Source organism: Neopsephotus bourkii, unplaced genomic scaffold (assembly GCF_033783945.1).
Source record: "Neopsephotus bourkii isolate Nb327-2 ecotype Australia unplaced genomic scaffold, CSIRO-AGI_Nbou_v1 NB_13, whole genome shotgun sequence".
Classification (NCBI taxonomy): domain Eukaryota; kingdom Metazoa; phylum Chordata; class Aves; order Psittaciformes; family Psittacidae; genus Neopsephotus; species Neopsephotus bourkii.
This window is the reverse complement of record NW_026900530.1, coordinates 575264-593641: the sequence shown is the minus strand read 5'-3', so window position 1 is coordinate 593641 and position 18378 is coordinate 575264. Positions and strand designations below refer to the sequence as shown.

Genomic DNA, 18378 nt, shown 5'->3' with positions numbered 1-18378 from the left:
CTTGTGGAAGACTGAGCTTCATAGGGAGGAAGGGTTTCTGTTCATTATGAAAATGTTATATTTGTTTCCTGCTCTGTGGAAAAAAAGATGTGTCTGGAATTCCCCATTCCAATGTTAGCTAATCCTGCTCCTTTGGAAGCAGAAGTTTTGTCATTAGGAGCAGTTGCAGGTTTTTATTTAAAATAGGACGTATGTATATTTTGGGTTTATATAAATGAAGGAATTCTAAAGACTTTTGAAAGGATGCAGGAAAACTCATAGCTTTATAAAGATTTTCTTTATATTTCTTGTTCATCTTCCCAATTTTATTATTTGAATTCCTAAAAATGTAATACACTAGCAAAACAGAAAGGATTAGCATAAAACCGAACTTAAAAATGCGTTTATGACCCGTTCTAATATCTGTATGCCTAAAAGATCAGAACATGGTATTCTCAGGCCTGTAAGCATAGGAAATTGAATGCAGTAGGGTAGGTATTCTGCAGTAGCATGGGAAGTGCAATGGTGCATGTTACAGCTTGCCTTTGAGAGGCACCTCTAGCAATTTTGGTTATGTACTGATCCCAGAATCCAAGAAGTGTTAGTAACTGCTGAGAAATCATTGGCTTGGTAATTTAAATGGGAAGAAGTTTGCAGTGAGACTTGAAATGTCCCACAGTGGTGTGTGATTTGGGGAAAAAGGGAGAGAAAGCTTGGTAAAATGGAACATGGGGATAGTGAACAAATTTATTTCCTTTTGAGGTAGGTGGAAAAGCACAAAAAATGTGCCACAGTACATGAGTATTACAAGGCTCAGTTAATAGAGACATCACCCAGGCTCTGTGGGAGAAAATGATGCTTTAGAGCAAGCTTTAAAATTTTGGGTGTGAAGATTCACCTTGATTGCAAAACTGCATAATCAGGGTAACAAATAAAGACCACTTTTTTTTTTTTAAAGGCAATAAGCAGTAAACAAATAAAACCATGCATCCTGTATATTCCAGAACTTGCATCTTTTGGCTTTAAAAGTACTGAGGAATTTTTCTTCTTCGTTGTGAGAAGCCACAGCCAGTGGTCTCCAGGTCTTGGCTAAACTATCTCCAGGCAAAGCTTCATGCAGCATAAGGAAGCAGAGGCAGATGGGATAGTGATCCCCTTGCTTTCTGTAGTTAGGTGGGAGTGCTGCACACTGTCAGCTTCCATTCTGGGACTGTTCCTTCCCAGCTCTGTGCTGATGGATGTAGGACCGGCAGCAGTGTTTAACCCCTCCATGCCAAAGAATAGTGAGAAAAGCTGTGGGAAGATAACAAAGTAGAGTATAAGAAAAGAAATGCTATTTAATGAACACACTCAGGTCTCTTGTTGAGAAATTCTATGGAAAGATTTTACTCATAATTTATTCTGGAACTATGCGATTCAGGATACTGAACTTAGTAAAGTTAAAGGGAAAGTGTGAATGGGTACAGAAAAATACTAGCTGCTCCCCTTAGAAGCAAGCTGCTGTTCTTGCTGTGCTGTGCTCTCCTCTGATTGTTTCAGAAAAGACAGGCTTTCAGAATTATGCTCCTAGCTGACAAAAAAACCTTTTCCATTTTTTCCCCAGATGTCTCCTCCCTTCCTCATGCATTTCTAGCATGAAACAGCCCTCCCTTGTGCTTTGTGAGCTTTCCCTGCAGCTCTTCCCGTCTAAAACAACCTGCCTGCAAATTTGTCTTGTCAGTCATCAGATCTCCTTTGATCACATTTATTCTTGTTTCTTATATATCTCTGCTTATTTCAATTTAATTTTATACTGATGCTATCTCATTCTGGAAGTGTTTCTCAGCATTCTATGAAAATATTCCCTATGAAGAACTGTAAAGGATTGCAAATACGGTTTCAAGCACTGGCAGGATTTTGCAGTTGGCTGCCAAAGCACAAGATGGCTGAAAAGGAGAAATGTCAGCAGTGGCCATTGAAATGTAAATGAAATGCTTAATGTGACCTTTCTGTAAGTGTTTTGGTCTCTTGTTCTTTCTCCCCTTCTCAGCCGTGTGCACATCACTGAAGCAACATTGAATCACCTAGGCAAAGCATATGAAGTAGAAGAAGGGAATGGACACCTGAGGGATCCTTATCTTGAATCTATGAATATCAAAACCTACTTAGTGGTTGATCCAAGGGTATGTGGTTGTTTTTAAATGTGTATTTATTCAAATATATACATACATTGTAAGGACATAGGTGACTGTGGTACATATAACTTTTAAATTCAGCAGCAGAATTGAAGGATGGTACGGGCCATCTGAGTAGCTTGGATTTGGGACTTCAGATCTGAAAGCACATGCTATTGTTTTATAAGATGTCTTTAGCTTGAAGGTAGTAAGTATTATGATGAAACATCTTATGTGGTCAACTCAGAGTAAAAATGCATATTTGACCATATTTATGTGAAGTGTGTCTCTCACAAATACAGGTCAAAGGGTGGAATGAAGTCATGAAAGAATACCTGTACCGTGTGACCACCTTCAGAAAGATATTCTGTGTAAAGTAGCTTCTGACATAATCTTCCTCACTATCTTGGATGTGAGAGTCACCTTCTTTTCAGAGTATAAAATTAGCAACTATTGGTTGTCCATTTAGAGCATGGTAACCACAGACACTTGGAGTATTGCAGGTTTGAATCTGCTTGTGGTTGATGAGTAAAATATTTCAAAAGGAAAAAGAATGAAAATGACGAAGTTATTTCTTTCAGGATCTTTACAGGAAGGAACTGCATAGAGCCACTTTTAATTAGCAAGAACACAATCTTATCTTTGCTGCATGTTTTACGTACTCAACACTGCAACCCTCCCTACATGTACACAGCACATATTCTCAGAATAAGGATCTAAGTCTATTAAAATGGTCCCTGCTTACCTAAGATACCTGTGAAATGCTAGAGGATAACCAGTGATTGACATAATGGCTTATTCTGCAGTTTTAGTTTCCTTGTAGACCCACTAAGGTTTTGCTGTATGCTCTGTATATATTGTCTAACTCATTACCTGTGATGCAGGGATGTAATTTGTGGGATCTTCTCCTAACCACTGTTATGATACGCCCCAGCTCAGGAACTGAGAATCTTTTCCCCTGATGAGGTGCTGACTGCAAGGAATTTTTATCTGTTCATAAGATCCTGCAGTCTCTCACACTGTAAATAAAAAAGGAAGTTTGAATGTTGCAATGTTACAAGTGAAGGCTTGTAAAGGCAGATGGAGCAAATTAATTACGTCACGATCTGGTTCAGCTCACATTAATTAAACGAGGTAAAGGAGTTGAGGCTGACTGACACATTGCTGGTATGTGCTTAGAGTCCTACTAAATAGTTACATTAAACTACTAAAGTACACAGACCTTCATTTGTTTGTAATTTGTGTAATTTTCTTGTTTTTAAATGTGTGTATTTTCTGTTAGTCCAAACAATGCATAGCAAATAATCATCTCCCTAAAACGAGAGTTAATGATGGGCTGAAGATGCGAGCATCTGTTCGGATGACACGTTATTTAGAATCCTGGGGAGCAGCCAGGCCCTTTGCCCACTTGAACCACAGAGAAAGTGTGAGCAGTGACTCTTCAAGTTCACAAGGAAAGCAAAGAAAGGTGAGGTTTAAAGTAGTAATTGTCATCTTACAATTGCAAGATGCTCCTTGTGTCTATGGAGTGAAACTTGATATCTGACATGAATTTTGTGGCTGAAATTCTGCTCTTACTCATGGTATTTACATGTGTACACAGAACTAAGACAGTATCTCCGACACAACTGCTTCTGTCAGAACTTAACAGTATTCAAACTTAGCCAATCTCTAGGATTCTATACTCATAGTAAACCTTCAAAGTAAAACTTTGAAATTGTCTTCCTTCTTCCACCTCCTGCTCCCCAATTTTTCCATCTATGTGTCCTGCTCACATGTGATTTTGGAAAAAAGATAATTTATCCCAGCCTCCAGATGCACACATTTTACTTAAAATGTACAGAAAATTAACAGTGCACCCACAGGTTCTGCCTGCAGCAGGGTAGTGTCAGTAAAGGATTTCTTTATATATGAATTTATTATTATGATTTTCATTATATATGAATTCTTAAGATTTCTAAGATTTTGAATTTTAAGAAAACTAGTTTTCCTTCCTGAAAGCAGAAATGAGATGTGCATGCTTTCTGGTATGCTCCTGGAGGCACAGCAAGGCTGTACTACTCTCTGTGGACAGACAGCTGTAGTAAATGTTAAATTAAGTATGGGTCCATTCAGGTTTGTGGAAGTGGTTTTCAATCTACTTGCTTCTGCTGATGTTAATTACTTCTGTCTGTGGAGAAAAATAAAAGGGAATATCTGTTCAATTATTTTTGAATGATTTCTTTGTCAGAAAACAGTTGTTAAAGCAGAAAACATTGCTGGAAGGATTGATTTTTGGTAAGCTTTTCTACTTGAGAAAGGTTCCTGATTTTTATTTTTGGATAAAAATGGTTTTGGCAGCTTCCTGAAGTTTGTTTTCAATAGTTGTTTGCATTTACTGAGTGTGTAACTTGTTCTTAATTCCTCATTTGATTTAGGAAATACCTTTGAGTTCCACTGGGCGCCAGAGAAACTCTGATAGGTTTGTCAAGTACTTTCTTCTTTTAAAATATGTGATCCTGTGCTCCTCTTGAAGTTCAGGGTACTGAGGGCATGTGATCTTTTGGCTGATTAATCACTGTACATACAGTATCCCTGCATTAGAAGAGTTAAGCTAAATTTTTGGCCTTTAAAAGAACTCTCGGTTGACACTTGTTACTATTAGACTCTAACAGGCGATTGTCCCCCCACCTTTTTTATCTCACTGGCCCCTCAGTCAATCATCTTGCATTTTACTTCATGGCCTGTAGCAGGATGGAAGGGAGTAGGGAAATAAGAGACCTATAGAGCATTTGAAAACAAGACACCTCATATATGATATACCCATTTATACTGTAACTGCTTGTGCTACCTCAGCGTTTAGTTTTCTTACTCTTAGATGCTAGTTTTGTTTGTGAGCATTATAGTACCAAATAAATAAATTTTATCATTGTATTATAAATAAATACATCTTATGTTTTACAAAATAATGCCTTTGGTTAGTAGTGTTAATGTATGCCATCATACTGTAATAAAAAATTGGCCATTATATGTAGAAAAGCTTACAATGGTATCTGTACCACTGAGTTAACCAAGTAAATGATTTTTCACTTTTCAAACATTCTCATAGTTTATAAAAATAATGTCCCAATAAATGCATGGTTTGAGTAAGTAGAGAAATGCTCAGTAAAGTGCTTATGGGTGCATGCTTATTGGTTTGGAGCATTCTTGTTTAATGTCTCTGTGGCAGTTTCCCCCACTTGTGTCATTTGGAACTGTAGCTGTTCCCTGTTTCTGAATAGTATTTGTGACATGGACTTAATTTCTTTCCCAGAAATTCATCTCAGAAGGGGAGGATAGAGGAAGATATTTATGATGAAATGATGTCAACAATCGAGGGCCTCAATTCAACAAAGTATGCAGTATCTTATTGTTTTCTTCATCTTTTCTATGAGAATAATCTTCACTCTCAATTTTAAGCTCATATAAAAAAATTACTTCTCAAAAATGAATAGTTACCAAGATTCTTGTCTTGCCTCTCTTTTGTTTTTTGTTTGTTTTTCAGTTACTTTAGATCCATTTTGGTTTTAATTTGAATATCAGAGGGTATTAGTGCATTATTATGGCAAAAAGCCAATGGTTACTATAGCTGTTCAATGTGGGGTGATATGAAATAGCAAAATAATTGCTTTGTTTCTTAGGACAGTCCAAAGTTATGGGCTGAACTTCAGTGTGGATGGTATAGGAAGTTAATATTTGTGTTCTGCTGATTAAAGTAAGAAATATCAGGAAGTCGGGTGTAGTAATGAACAAAACCTGTATATAAAATCAAACCACACTTTTGGGGGTAGTAACATAATTGGTTTAGTGCCTAGTTCACTGAATGTAAATGGTGTATCAGTAGCGGTGGCGCATTTGGCACTATATTTGCATTTAAAAGCAGACAGACAGAGGCAGTGCTGTTTGTGGTTGATGTTTGTTTTGTTTTAAATTTAAACTAGTATTTAAATTGCTATCAAATGCAAAACAGTGGATTCAAGAAGAAAAAAAATTCATCTAAATTATAACATGGCTGTTAACACTGTACCTCAGCTATTCCTAATGGAGGCCTGATATTATTTAGGGGAAGTTTTTGGAGGTTGTGAGCCATCTCTAACATCTGCTATTATGCTTTGGTGTTTGTAAACCTCTGGCAAGATGTGGGGTTACATTTTGCCTGTAACTGACAGGTGCTGGAGCTTGTGCGAGTGTTCTAGATCTGCCTGTCAGCTGCATAACAGCATAACAGCTCTTGTGCTATGAAACATAAAGAGCTTGCAGGACTGTCAAATGTGTGTAAAACAGTGGCATTCTCACCCTGTATACTGTGGTGTCTCAAGTACAATGATGATTTTGCATAATCTCCTTGGCCTGTTCGTGTACATTTTGTAATGTGTATCTCTCTAAATGCAGCCCATGGTGTGGCAGATCAGATGACTTCTGTGGGTTTTCACTGATTTTTGCAGAACCCAGTCTTGAAAAAGAGGTTGGTAAGAGCAAAATAATCCTTTTTGGTCTTTGATTTGCACTTCAGAGCAGTATATGAATATATCTTTAAACTGTTTTTTGTTCTGAAACTAGATTCTGGAGGTGACTGCACATCCAAAGAGATTTTTGGTAACTAATGGAAAGCACATTTTATGATCCGTTTGAGTTGGTCATTCTTTCATGAGAATGCTAATTCTGTAGATTAAAGGAGATTGTCTCTAATCTGTGGTTAAATTATTGCCATAAAGGAGTAAGTAGGAGTTTGGCAGCTTTACGATATGAAGAACTTCTCTAGGAAGCAATAAGATTTAAAAAATTAAAAAAATATATTTCTACATCCATAATGAAAGTACTTTGAAAACACTTTGCTTTCTGTGGTTGTTTCTTCGCAAGTATAACGCTATTTGTTAGGTACAGTGTATTTTTCCTGTTTGAATACCTGTTCTTTAGTTTAATGTGCTGTGGTGCACTGCATGTTAATTATTGGAGGGGTGGTAGGATACATATACACTTTAGGTTTACTTCTGTGTATATCCTTTTCTTATAATGATTTTGGCTCTGCATCTGTGAAGCACTGATTTATGTACTTGCTGGATTTCCCTCTTGGTCTGAAATGTTCTTTTGGACTAGGTGTTTTTTCTTGACAGATGTTTAAGTGAATTTTATTTAGTTTTCTTTTGTTCCCTTTTAGTTGTATGTATATTTTTAAAGATAGAGCATAAATTTGCATATGTGTATCATCACAAAAATGTAATAGAATAGCCTGGAATTATCTTTAAGATTTATTATGATTTGTGTTTCAGTATCGCACCATTCCAATTCTAAAACTGAAGAGTTACTTTGCATGTGCCAGTTTCGTGTTCTTTTGTATATTTCTGATACAGATGCTCATAATGCCAAAGTAAGTGTCAATATTTTAATAACTTATAATTCAAGTTAACCAATAGCTAAACTGAAACTCACGTGCATGAAACTTTTTACAGTCTTTTGGAGTTCCTGATGCTTTACATTTAAGAAATATATACCTCTTAGGATTAATTTACACCTTAATAAGGGAGTGCAGCCATGGTGTTGGCACAACTGCCTACATATCAGGATGAAAAAAGAATGAAATTTTTTAAATATTATTTTTGCTTACTGCACACAAGGAGGTGTTCAGTTAAATAAGGAATCCTATTTTACAAGAATAGTTGGCTGTGAGCATACTAAAATACGAGTGAGCAATGAAAAATTGGATTACCTGGTTAAATATGTTAAGTGATCCTTTTGTCTGTAGAAATACAAGGAGGGAATTTCGAGCTGCTTTTCATACTCTGAGAAAGCAGGTATTTGATAATTCTGAAGTTTATGGTGTATTTGTTTTCATGGCTGTTGCAGTGCAATTTCCATGTGGTTTATGCAAGGGGTGCCAATTCAGGCTGTCAGTGAGCAATAGAATATCTTCAAGTAGTATTTGTGCAACAGAGCAACAATAACCTGTGCAATGGTATGGCCATCCGGTGCTATTAGAAGAAAAATTCTATTTCAGTTTAGGGAAACAGTGTTAGCAAAAGTTAGTTTAAGTTGTGGTTTGATTCTCCCCTTCTTTCCCTATTTAACACTGGTTTGTTTTATGTTTCTGTTTAGAACTGCAAAACTGGGAATTTCCTTTGGCATTGTTGCAGTCATCGTTGTACTCATCTTGTTCCTATGCTTTGCTGAGAAATGTATGGTAAGTTTATTTAAAACACAAAAAAAAAAAATTCCTCTTTTCAGAAGCAGACGTAGGTAATTCAGCACCTTGGTCTATCTTTTAGGATGATGAATTAAGCTGTTAATTCCAATAGGAATTACAAGAGCCGTGAGCCTTGGCTTACCAGAAGGTTTTATTGCCTGAAACAGATTTTCATGTCTGAAAATTCTCACTGTAATTCAGAATTATTTGGATGGCAGAATAGATGGGTAGGAGGAAGATATTAATGCCTGCTGAGTGGGGCTGGGGGTTTTAAATTTATTTTTATTTGTATGTGTGTCCTTAAGAGTAGTTTTGCTTTTAAACATGATATTTTCTATACTGAAAAAAATATTAAAATAAAAATAAGTTTGAATTAAGGTTTTGATAATAATTCATGAGGTCCCATGAAAATTACAAACATGAATAATTTATTGGCAACAATTTCACAGCTGTTAGAATTCCAAATTCACCATTACATCCATTAGGCCACTTTGCATTTGTAGTTCCTTTTTCTTTGTAGTATTAAATATGTATGCAATTCCTGTATAAAAAAATGCATAGTGACATAGAGACAGCCCATAGTGACATGGGCCCATAGTGACATAGGACACATTCAATGATACAAAATAAAGAAAATCCTTCTCCAGTCCAAGAACTATCTGGAGGCTGGGGTGGGAAGGGGAAGGGATTTTAGGGAGTTCCTTTCACTTGTCAAATCTGTTTTGTGCTAAGCCAAGGGCGTGAGGGAATTCTGAAATTCTGTTGAGAACATGCCACCATCACCCTGCAGCCCAGTGGTGGTGGTGCTTTTGCAGGAAAACTGGCACAGAAAGACACTGTCCCTTACAGACCCATGACTGAGTTGTGTAAAAAGGAAAGAAAAAACCAATATGACTACACTCTGCACACAGGGTAAAATTTTATGATTAATTTAAAAGTACAGTTAGATAGTATGTATAGATTTTCTGTATGTATAGTGTTCATATGTATATATGTCCGTATGGATGGGGTTTTATATATGTTTGTCTATGTATGTCTATGGAGAGAAAGAGGGAAAGGTGTGTGTATATGTGTGCATGGGTGTTTTCTACATATGAAAAAACACATAGAGGAAAGAGAATTCCAAGACTGTAATTGCATCAGGCTGGAGTTTTACACTGGGAGTGTTTTGGTATAGCGCTTTGAATAATCCTTGCAATCATGAAAAGCATGTGCTTTACTAGATACTTTTCTATATAGCAACAAGTGGAGGATATAAGGATGGCAAGGGGACAATCTATGATGGGTTTTGATTTAGTCATCTGGCAATCCAGATACAACATTACAGCTCAATAACACCACCCCCTCCCCCCAAAAAAACCCCAGTAACAACAACATAGGTTATAACTGTATTTTTAGTAACATTTCTCTAGGGCTTTAAATCAGATTATAATATTGCATCTTTAAAGCAGAAATTAAGAAAAGCTCAGGACCCAGCCTCTTTGAAATAAGGAAGCATTATCTCTATTTTCAGATGTGAAAAAGCATTAGGTATTTGATCAGAATGACTAGCTTCAGGGTTCTAAATTAGGATTCTAGTGAAGACTCTTGACACTCTCCTGCAAGAAAAAAAAAAACATTTTATATTTAAAACTCTTTTTGCCCTTGTATCAAAGTGTAACCCATGCTACTAAAGCAACCTAATTCTGTTTACAGAAACGCTGCTCAGAACGTTGGCCTTTCCTGCACCACCTTTGTGCTATCTCGGAAAAGGTGGAAACAATGCCTTTACTCAGGCTTCCCTTAGCAGTCATCACTATTGGTGCCTTGCTGATTATAGCCATTTTTAATTTTGTAAGTAATCACTTTATTCTGTGAATTTATTGTAACATCCACAGTTTAAGTAACTTCCTGTATTCTTTTCATCAAGTAATGTGCTTTTTGCTGCTTTTTCTAATGTCTGATTTGCAACGTGAGTTGGTGTACACAAGGATAATGCATGATGACATGTAAAAGCATTAGAAGTAAAAACTCCAAGTTTGTAGAACTAAAAGTGAATGTGATAGACTTGAATTCTAGTTGACACCACCTTTTCTTGCTTTCAAGATGGAATTTATAATTACTACTGGTTGTAATTATCATCACTAAGATGTTCTTCCATTTTTCTTAATGTGGGTTTAAATGTTTGGCTGTAGCTGGTATAAGTGTTAAGCAGTTTACTGTGCTACTTGCTAACACAATATTAATGCAGATGAGGGAGGGAAGAATATAGCTTGGCTCTTAAGACCCAAGATATTGTAGGCAGTTACTGCTAGACTATGATGCAAATGGCATTGGTCTTTTACCTGTAGTTTGAGTATTGTATTGAACCTGGGATACATGCATTTGAAAAACAACCCTTTGGAGTTACCTCATGATCAAGACCGCTCTGCTGTGTTAATTTTTCAAACAAGTTGTATGTAACACATCGTGTTAAGAGTTAAACCTACTATTTGACCAATTTGGTGGCTTTCTATGTTGGGGCCACAGAACTGGTGGACGGGGTAGAGCAGTTGACATAATCTATCTGGACTTGTGCAAACCATTCAACACTGTCCTGCATGACAGGAGGAAGTTCTTTGCTGTTAGGTTGGTGAGGCACTGGAATGGGTTGCCCAAGGGAGCTGTGAATGTTCCAACCCTGGCGGTGTTAAAGGCCAGGTTGGACAGAGCCTTGGGTGACATGGTTTAATGTGAGGTGTTCCTGCCCATGGCAGGGGGTTTGGAACTTGATGATCTTAAAGTCCTTTTGCAATCTTAAGTATTCTGTGATTCTATCTGATAGCCAGCTACTAAAAGAGATGTTCTTCTGATCCCTTGTGCTTCATCTGCTGTTCTTCTGTTTCCGTGGGGAGTTCTTCTGAAACTCTACAGGAAATGCTTAATTTTATTTTTTTTTGGTGGTGTTGTTTTTCTGCTGGCTTCGGTCCTTGAATTGTCTCAGTGGTGTCCTGTGAACATCACCTGTTCTGGGTTCAGCAGTAGCAGTCGTTTTTCCCATTCTTAGCATCTGGTGCAGTGCTGTGTTTCTGACTTCAGTTTGAGAGCAATGCTGATAACAAACCAATGTTTTCAGTTGTTGCTCAGTAGCGCTTACCCTAACCAAGGACTTTTCAGTCTCATGCTCTGCCAGTGAGGAGGGGTACAAGAATCCGGGAGGGAACAGAGACAGGACACCTGTGCCCAATTAGCCGAAGGGGCATTCTATACCACAGCACGTCATACCCAGTATATAAACTGGGGGGAGTCACCCAGAAGGCCCAGATTGCTGCTCAGATCGGGCTGGGTGTTGGTCAGCAGGTGGTGAGCAATTGTATTATGTATCATCTGTGTTTATTGTTTTATTTTCTCTTTTTAGTTTCCTATTCTCTCCCCTTTTTATTTCTCTTATTATTATCGGTGGTAGCAGTAGTAGTTTTGTATTGGAGCTGCATTACTGGACAGTTCTAATCTCAAACAATGGGATTTACATTCTTTTGATTCTTTTCCTCATCCCTCTGTGAGTGGGGGGGAAGAAGGGAAAGGGAGTGAGCAAGGAGCTGTGTGGTTCTGAGTTACTGGCTGGTTTTAAACCATGATGGCACCAGAGACAGACTAGAAGAAAATAGGAGCAGCAGCTGTGAACTCAGGGGTGAGACAGAACCGCATGCTTATGCTAGTTAGCTCCTAGCTGAGTGTGGTCATAATATGAAACTTCTCCCTAAATGAAAAAGTAAGTAACTACTCAGCAATTTTAACCTTCTTGCACCTTGTGTGTTCATGTATGTTTCCTATAGCTATATGGGATATCACTGTATTTCAACACTTATATCGCAGTAGCACTGAGAAGGCAACCAGATGAGGACTCATTGTATAACATACGGAGAAAAACTTAACATTAGTGACTACCTGCTAACAGTTTCTAAGGTGGTTTTGCTATTGTTCTTTTTTCCCCAATAAATCAAGACCACTGAAGGGAACAAACCTGCAAACTTTACTGGATCAAATGACCTGAGTGCTGCCACCTATGTGAGTATTGTCTTAATTTCTAAGATTCAAATAAAATCAGTTTTGAATGGTGTATATAATATAGATGGATGGCAGCATTTTGATATCCTTAATCTTCTTATAAAGGTAGAATTTTAAAATCATTGAACACAAAGATTTATTCACGCCATAAGGTAGTCCAAGGGAAATTTTCTATTTTTAGCTATGGCTTTACTGGGCATCTCTTTTGAATTTTTCAGAAGTCTGGAGTACTCATGGGTAAAGCTGGAATCTTGGCTTATTTTGGTTACTCAGCACCTTTGAAAGGTGTTCTTGAGCTTTTCAATAAGGATAGATTCATCACTTGCTAGTGACACAAAAGGATTATTTCTGGGGGTTTCATTTTTTTACCTCTTTAATTCCAAAGTAGCAATCTATTTTCAGATTGTCCAAATTTTGGGGATGCTCTTAGATACCTTTTAGATGCTGGATATGTTTGTGATCAAAGTGCAGCAGGTTGTGCAAGGGCCCTTTCATTCAAGTCCTTATAATAAAAGATGTTACATGTACATAATGCACATTGTGCTCATCTGGTAATTTCTGTTTTTGCATGTCTGTAAATCAGCCTTTTGGAAACACAACTCAATCCTGCGTTGAGGAAACTGTAAGTAGTGAATACATGTTACTTTAAAACCCAATCTTTGAATACTGTATATATTACTGACAGCTGGCAGCTTCTGTTCCTGTATAAACCAGCTTTTTTAGGTATGTGACAGCAGAAAAGTTCTTCATGAAATCAAGATGTCTCAGCTGCTGTTGCTTTGCTGAATAAAGTAGGGGATTGCAATTTTTGATATTTCAGACTTAAAAGTAGATCTAAAACTGAGGAAAAAGTGTTCTCTAGGTAGTGATTTCTTTTTCAGAGGTTTTTCAGTGGTATCTTTTTCAGGGTTAGAAGTTTTGAGTGTTCATTATCTTTTGGAAGTTAGTCTCAATGCCTTTAGGGTGACATAGTTGGTATAATACAATACTATAGGGTCTCTGATCCTGAATTGCTCTATACATTTTTCTGGTTTCATTCACTTCAGCAGAAGTGAGAACTATTTAGCCAAGGACCTCCCAGATCTGAGGTAGGTCTGTGCTGTTGTGGGTGAAAATCTGTGCTTTGTACATAAAGAGAAATAAACTCTTAAGGAGCAGAAGCTGAGGTAATTTTGGAGTTGTTTGTAGACTAAAGAGTGCTAGCTCAATGTCCTCTACCTGTGCCTGTGGCTGCAAGGAATAATCCTGTCTGCACTTTGTAGCACCTGACAGTTTCAGTGCTCTGGCTGCGTGGTGACCTCAGACAGCACACTTGAACTGTGATTCTCTAGAAGATCTTGTATTAATTCCCTTGAATAATGGTGCCAGCTTGATGATGCCTATGAGCATCAAAGTTCTTATGAAGAACCTGTTTCTAAGGCTGGTAACAGGTCAAGGTCTTCCCATGGTATAGGTGTGAGAGATGGGAATGTGGTATCTGCTTAAGGTTACAAAGGGGGAGCACTGTCTGGAGTAGAGCCGGAATGCTGGAGTCTGTTTACTGGACCATGAGCCTGCTTTAGCTTGAACTTTAAACAAACTATTGCTTAAATTAATAGCCTTCAAAAGATAAATTCTCAATGTTCTTCAATTTTTATCTGATGCTGCTTATGTTGGTGTGATCCTTTTTCTTTAAAGCTTTTTGTTTGCCTTAATTAAAAAAAAACACTTAAAAAAGAAAGTATTAAGTTAAGCATTTAGTGTAATTAAAAAAAAAAAAGCTGTAAGTGTATTTAGCAAGTGATTGTAATTTCTCCTACCTAAATTATAATGATCGTGAATTTAGAACATTTGTTTGAAGGCCTCTTAGGGATAAAGTCTGAATAATTCAACTGCTCTTTCAATTCTTCTTTTACAGTATTATGCTTACTGCTGCATATTGGCATTCGTCGCTTGCTCTGTATTTCTCCAAATAAGTTTTGAACTCAAAGTTCTCCTCCTGTCCATTGCTGTGACCGCGTACCTCATCATTTTCAATACCCTTCAGCACAGAAACCTGAGCTTTTATGGCAACAGTACCAGGTGCAGTGTGAGGTTTTGTTATAATTGACAGTAATGTTTCATTAAAGGTGTTAGATTTTTTGACACTTAGAGGAATATTGAAATATCAAAATCATGTAAGCTTGATATTAAAAACTTTTCTGTAAAGTTAATGACATGGATTTTTTTAATTTTTTTTTTTAAGGAAGTGTATTTCCTGAAAAATTCTGTAAGATAGCTTCTGAGAGCTCTGTAAGCTCACCTTAAGTTAAAGGCTACGGAGTAGAATATTAATCTCATAATAAGGGTGATCTTCTGTTAAACTATGAAGAAAAGCCTTGCTAAGGTCTGATGCTCCAGCTGTACTTATGAGACCTTGCTAGTCAGTAGGATAGTGAACCCTTTGTTTACTAATTGCATGTATTTTGAAAAGTAACAGTAATTTACCAAACTAATTGAAAAAACTGTAAAAACACTTAAGAGAAATCTTATTAAAGGGTTTTATTGTGCATTTGTAAGTCTGTCTCAGATTCTTAGCATAGTCTCATAGTTGAAGATTAGGAAGAATTTATTTTGCAGAGGCTATGAGCTGTCAGCACAGCTTAAAAAGCCTAAGTGAGCTCATAATTTAGCCCAGGCTATTCATATAATGAGAATTTTGTTTGCATTTGTGAAAATTAATAGATGTGATAAGGCAGACTAGTCTTACTATGAAATATGAGTGGCCTCTCAGATTTGTATGGAACTATATACAGGTGTGATTTCTAATGGCTGTGTTTATTTTAGCAATTCAGGGTTTTTTTTTGTTATCATCTTTCCTTCCATATGTATGAAATTTATTTTCCTACTTCCAGGTTCTATTGGCTGTGTTTTTGTGGGCAGTGTGGGGTGGAAAGCTGCAACTTGGTGCAGTGGAAATGAAGATGGCTCCATTATGATAAAGCCATGTTTACTTGAGCACATCGCTATACTAGCTACTAAACAAAGTTTCAGCAACCATTTTGTTGTTATGGGAAACACAGTTCATGTGCTTAATTAAGTGATAATCCTTTCAAATTGTTAGAATAGGGCCTATAACCAGATAGCCACTGGCACAAATGAGCAATGGCATTTAGTGGTGGATGTCTGAACAAGGACACCCTTGTCTGCTGTGCTCTTCTCCTCTTCCCTGCCTCCAGCCCTTAATCTTGTGGATTTTCTGAAAGGATACAGATGACTTTGTATTGCTTTCTTATTTTCAGGCTTTTCATCAAAGAGCCAAGGATAACGACTAATTTGTATCTGGTTCTGTTTTACATAACCCTAATTTTACTTGCAAAACAGGTATGTATTTAGAAAGCAATAGGTTAGTTCTACTTGCAGCAAGTTGATTTAAATAAAATGCAAAAGTGTTGTTCATTGAAATTGTGCTCTAAATGAGTACATACTTGAATTTTTTTAATATATTGTACTTGGTTGTAGATAATGAGCTCACTTGTACTTACAGATAATGTAAAACTTTTTACTGTGAAGGGGTGGGATCATTCTTATATTTTTCAACAGTGTTTGCATTACAGAAGTCACAATTTTAAAATTCTTCCACTTTAAAATTATATTTTTATGTCAATATTAGTTATAAATATAGGCAGCAATTCAGGATAAAAATGATCACCATATTATTAAAATGTCATTTTTGTAAATACACCTGGTATATTTATACTGACTAATTCATGTTTTTCTGGCCTTCATTCTCAAAGCATGCTTTTTGTAACTACATGGGCTCAAAAGGAAGGCCTGGAAGAAACTTTATTGTTACTACACTTTTGAACTAAATTGATTAATGTTTATCAGCAAGATATTATATGGCTTTAATTTATCATACTTTGTCCCTTTGCAGATTGACTATTACTGTCGACTCGATTGTCTGTGGAAAAGTAAGTTTAAAAAAGAACACGAACAGTTTGAAACAATGGAGAATGTTAACAGGCTGTTGCTGGAAAATGTGCTTCCAGCACATGTTGCTGCATATTTCATTGGTGAAAAACGAAATGAGGTATGTTTATTCTCTGCTATGTGAAGGATGGTAAATTGAACTTACGTGACATAGAATGCCGTGTTAACAAGCACACAGAAGTTTGTAAGAGTCTGCACTGTTTGTCTCTTCTTTATATCCCAAGACCTTTGTCAACCCAAGAATCTGCTGTCCAGGTGGCCTCAAAAAAAAAAAGCCAACATGTAGTGTTGGCCTCTGAAATCTGTTCTCAGAATTGGTAGTCCAGCTTCAGGATACAGTTTGAGTTTGGCAAATATTTGAACAGGATTTACTGCTGTCCAAAGACCCTATTTTACCACAGAAGATAGCTTTCCTTTTAAAAAAGTTATTTGAGGAACAAATAGTATCACCTTGGTAACAACCTGGTGAGAAGTTCATTGATAATGTTTTTCTATTTTAAAGACATCTGTCTTATTCTGCCATCATGCCAATTAGAATAAATACTGCTGATTTCACAGCCATGGTGAGTGTCAGAAGACTGGTACTGTCAAAAGTAGATGAGAATCTTTAAGATACACAGATATCTCAGCTTTTCTTTAGGCAAGTAATTTTTGTTGATGTTTCTGATAAAATGTAATATGTCCACTGTAAAGTACTGGAGATGACTTCATGGAATACTGTGATTTAGATAAGAGATTACAAACAGTAATCATAGTTTTGAATACCTGTGGTGGAAAGTGGTTGCTGACAACATGTGAATATATTGTTTTCCTGTAGGACTGGTACCATCAATCTTATGACTGTGTCTGTGTCATGTTTGCATCAGTACCAGATTTTAAGGTGTTTTATACCGAATGTGATGTCAATAAAGAAGGCCTGGAATGCTTGCGGCTGTTAAATGAAATCATTGCTGATTTTGATGAGGTAATTAAGCTTCTGGCAAAAATGGCCTGGACTACATATTTACTGCAAAATACAGTGTTTCGCTACAGCTGTAAGCACTGGGGCGGAGGGAAGGCTGTTACGCTGAACTAAATTCTGAATTCAGCCTTGCTATCTTGAATGATATATTCCTATCTGATGGGTTTTTTTTCAGTTATATCACCTAATGTGTCTGCAGTATGGTTTGAAAGTCCTGAATTTCAGGACTTTCAGTACTTCAGTGCTTTTATTTCTTCTGTGAGTGGGTAGACCAAAACTGTGAAAGTAATGCTCAGTACTTTATCTGACCTTCATGTGATTGATAGTATTCCTAGAGATCTTTAATGCGTATTGTAGATGGTAAAAGATTTCTGGCTAAATCCCACACTGAAATATGGTATTAATGTCTCAAGTTTCTGTTTTCCTTCCCTTCAAAACCAGCTCTTGTTAAAACCTAAGTTCAGTGGCGTTGAAAAAATAAAGACCATTGGAAGCACTTACATGGCAGCAGCTGGCCTCAGTGTTACACCCGGCCAAGAGAACAGCCAGGTGCGTTGTCGCTGAAATCTGCCCTGGGTATTCTCTGTGTACTGGGGTGCATTTCAAGGTAACAAAATGTAATGTGATATCAAAAAGAAAATAGATCTCCAAGAGTGGCTTTCTGAAATATGGGAAAATATTATAAAAGTGCACTGTCTGCTGTTGAACTCACTATTTGTCTCCCAGTTCCATCTTTTTTTTTTTTCCTAAGTGCATATTAAACCTATAACCCCAGCATACTTTTTACATCTTTAATGTTTGATTCCAACAGCTTAACATTTCTGGATGCATAATAGGATAGCTGTCATAATAGGGAGGCCAAAGAATGGCTGCCAAAGACAAGGCAATCTCAGAACTGGACAGTAAGTTTTTTGTCACAACTCTTAACTGGCACATAAAGGGAATCCTCAAGTGCCACATTAAATCTGAATCTGAAACTGTCTCCCAGAAGAATAAAAACCAATTTCTGTACTCGGGTTCACTTTCACGATCACAGGTTTACGTGTGACATTAGGATGCACGTACAAAACATGTAAAACGAAAGCTGGAATCCCAAAGGCCAGTCAGAA

General features: G+C 37.0%; 1 protein-coding gene across 3 annotated transcripts in view; it reads left to right on the top strand.

Annotated features, from left to right (window-relative positions):
* Positions 1-18378, top strand: part of ADCY7 (adenylate cyclase 7) — a 70173-nt gene that overhangs the window by 49184 nt on the left and 2611 nt on the right. For 2 of the 3 annotated variants that reach the window (XM_061368978.1, XM_061369139.1), the window contains exons 10-24: positions 2009-2141; positions 3415-3600; positions 4550-4593; positions 5425-5505; positions 6543-6615; positions 7421-7518; positions 8244-8328; positions 10027-10164; positions 12295-12357; positions 12941-12979; positions 14255-14418; positions 15618-15699; positions 16253-16408; positions 17126-17272; positions 17711-17818. In XM_061368978.1, coding sequence (XP_061224962.1) covers positions 2009-2141; positions 3415-3600; positions 4550-4593; positions 5425-5505; positions 6543-6615; positions 7421-7518; positions 8244-8328; positions 10027-10164; positions 12295-12357; positions 12941-12979; positions 14255-14418; positions 15618-15699; positions 16253-16408; positions 17126-17272; positions 17711-17818 — 1597 coding nt within the window. The remainder of the gene's footprint in view (positions 1-2008; positions 2142-3414; positions 3601-4549; positions 4594-5424; positions 5506-6542; positions 6616-7420; positions 7519-8243; positions 8329-10026; positions 10165-12294; positions 12358-12940; positions 12980-14254; positions 14419-15617; positions 15700-16252; positions 16409-17125; positions 17273-17710; positions 17819-18378) is intronic. The other variant, XM_061369057.1, reaches the window with a different exon arrangement.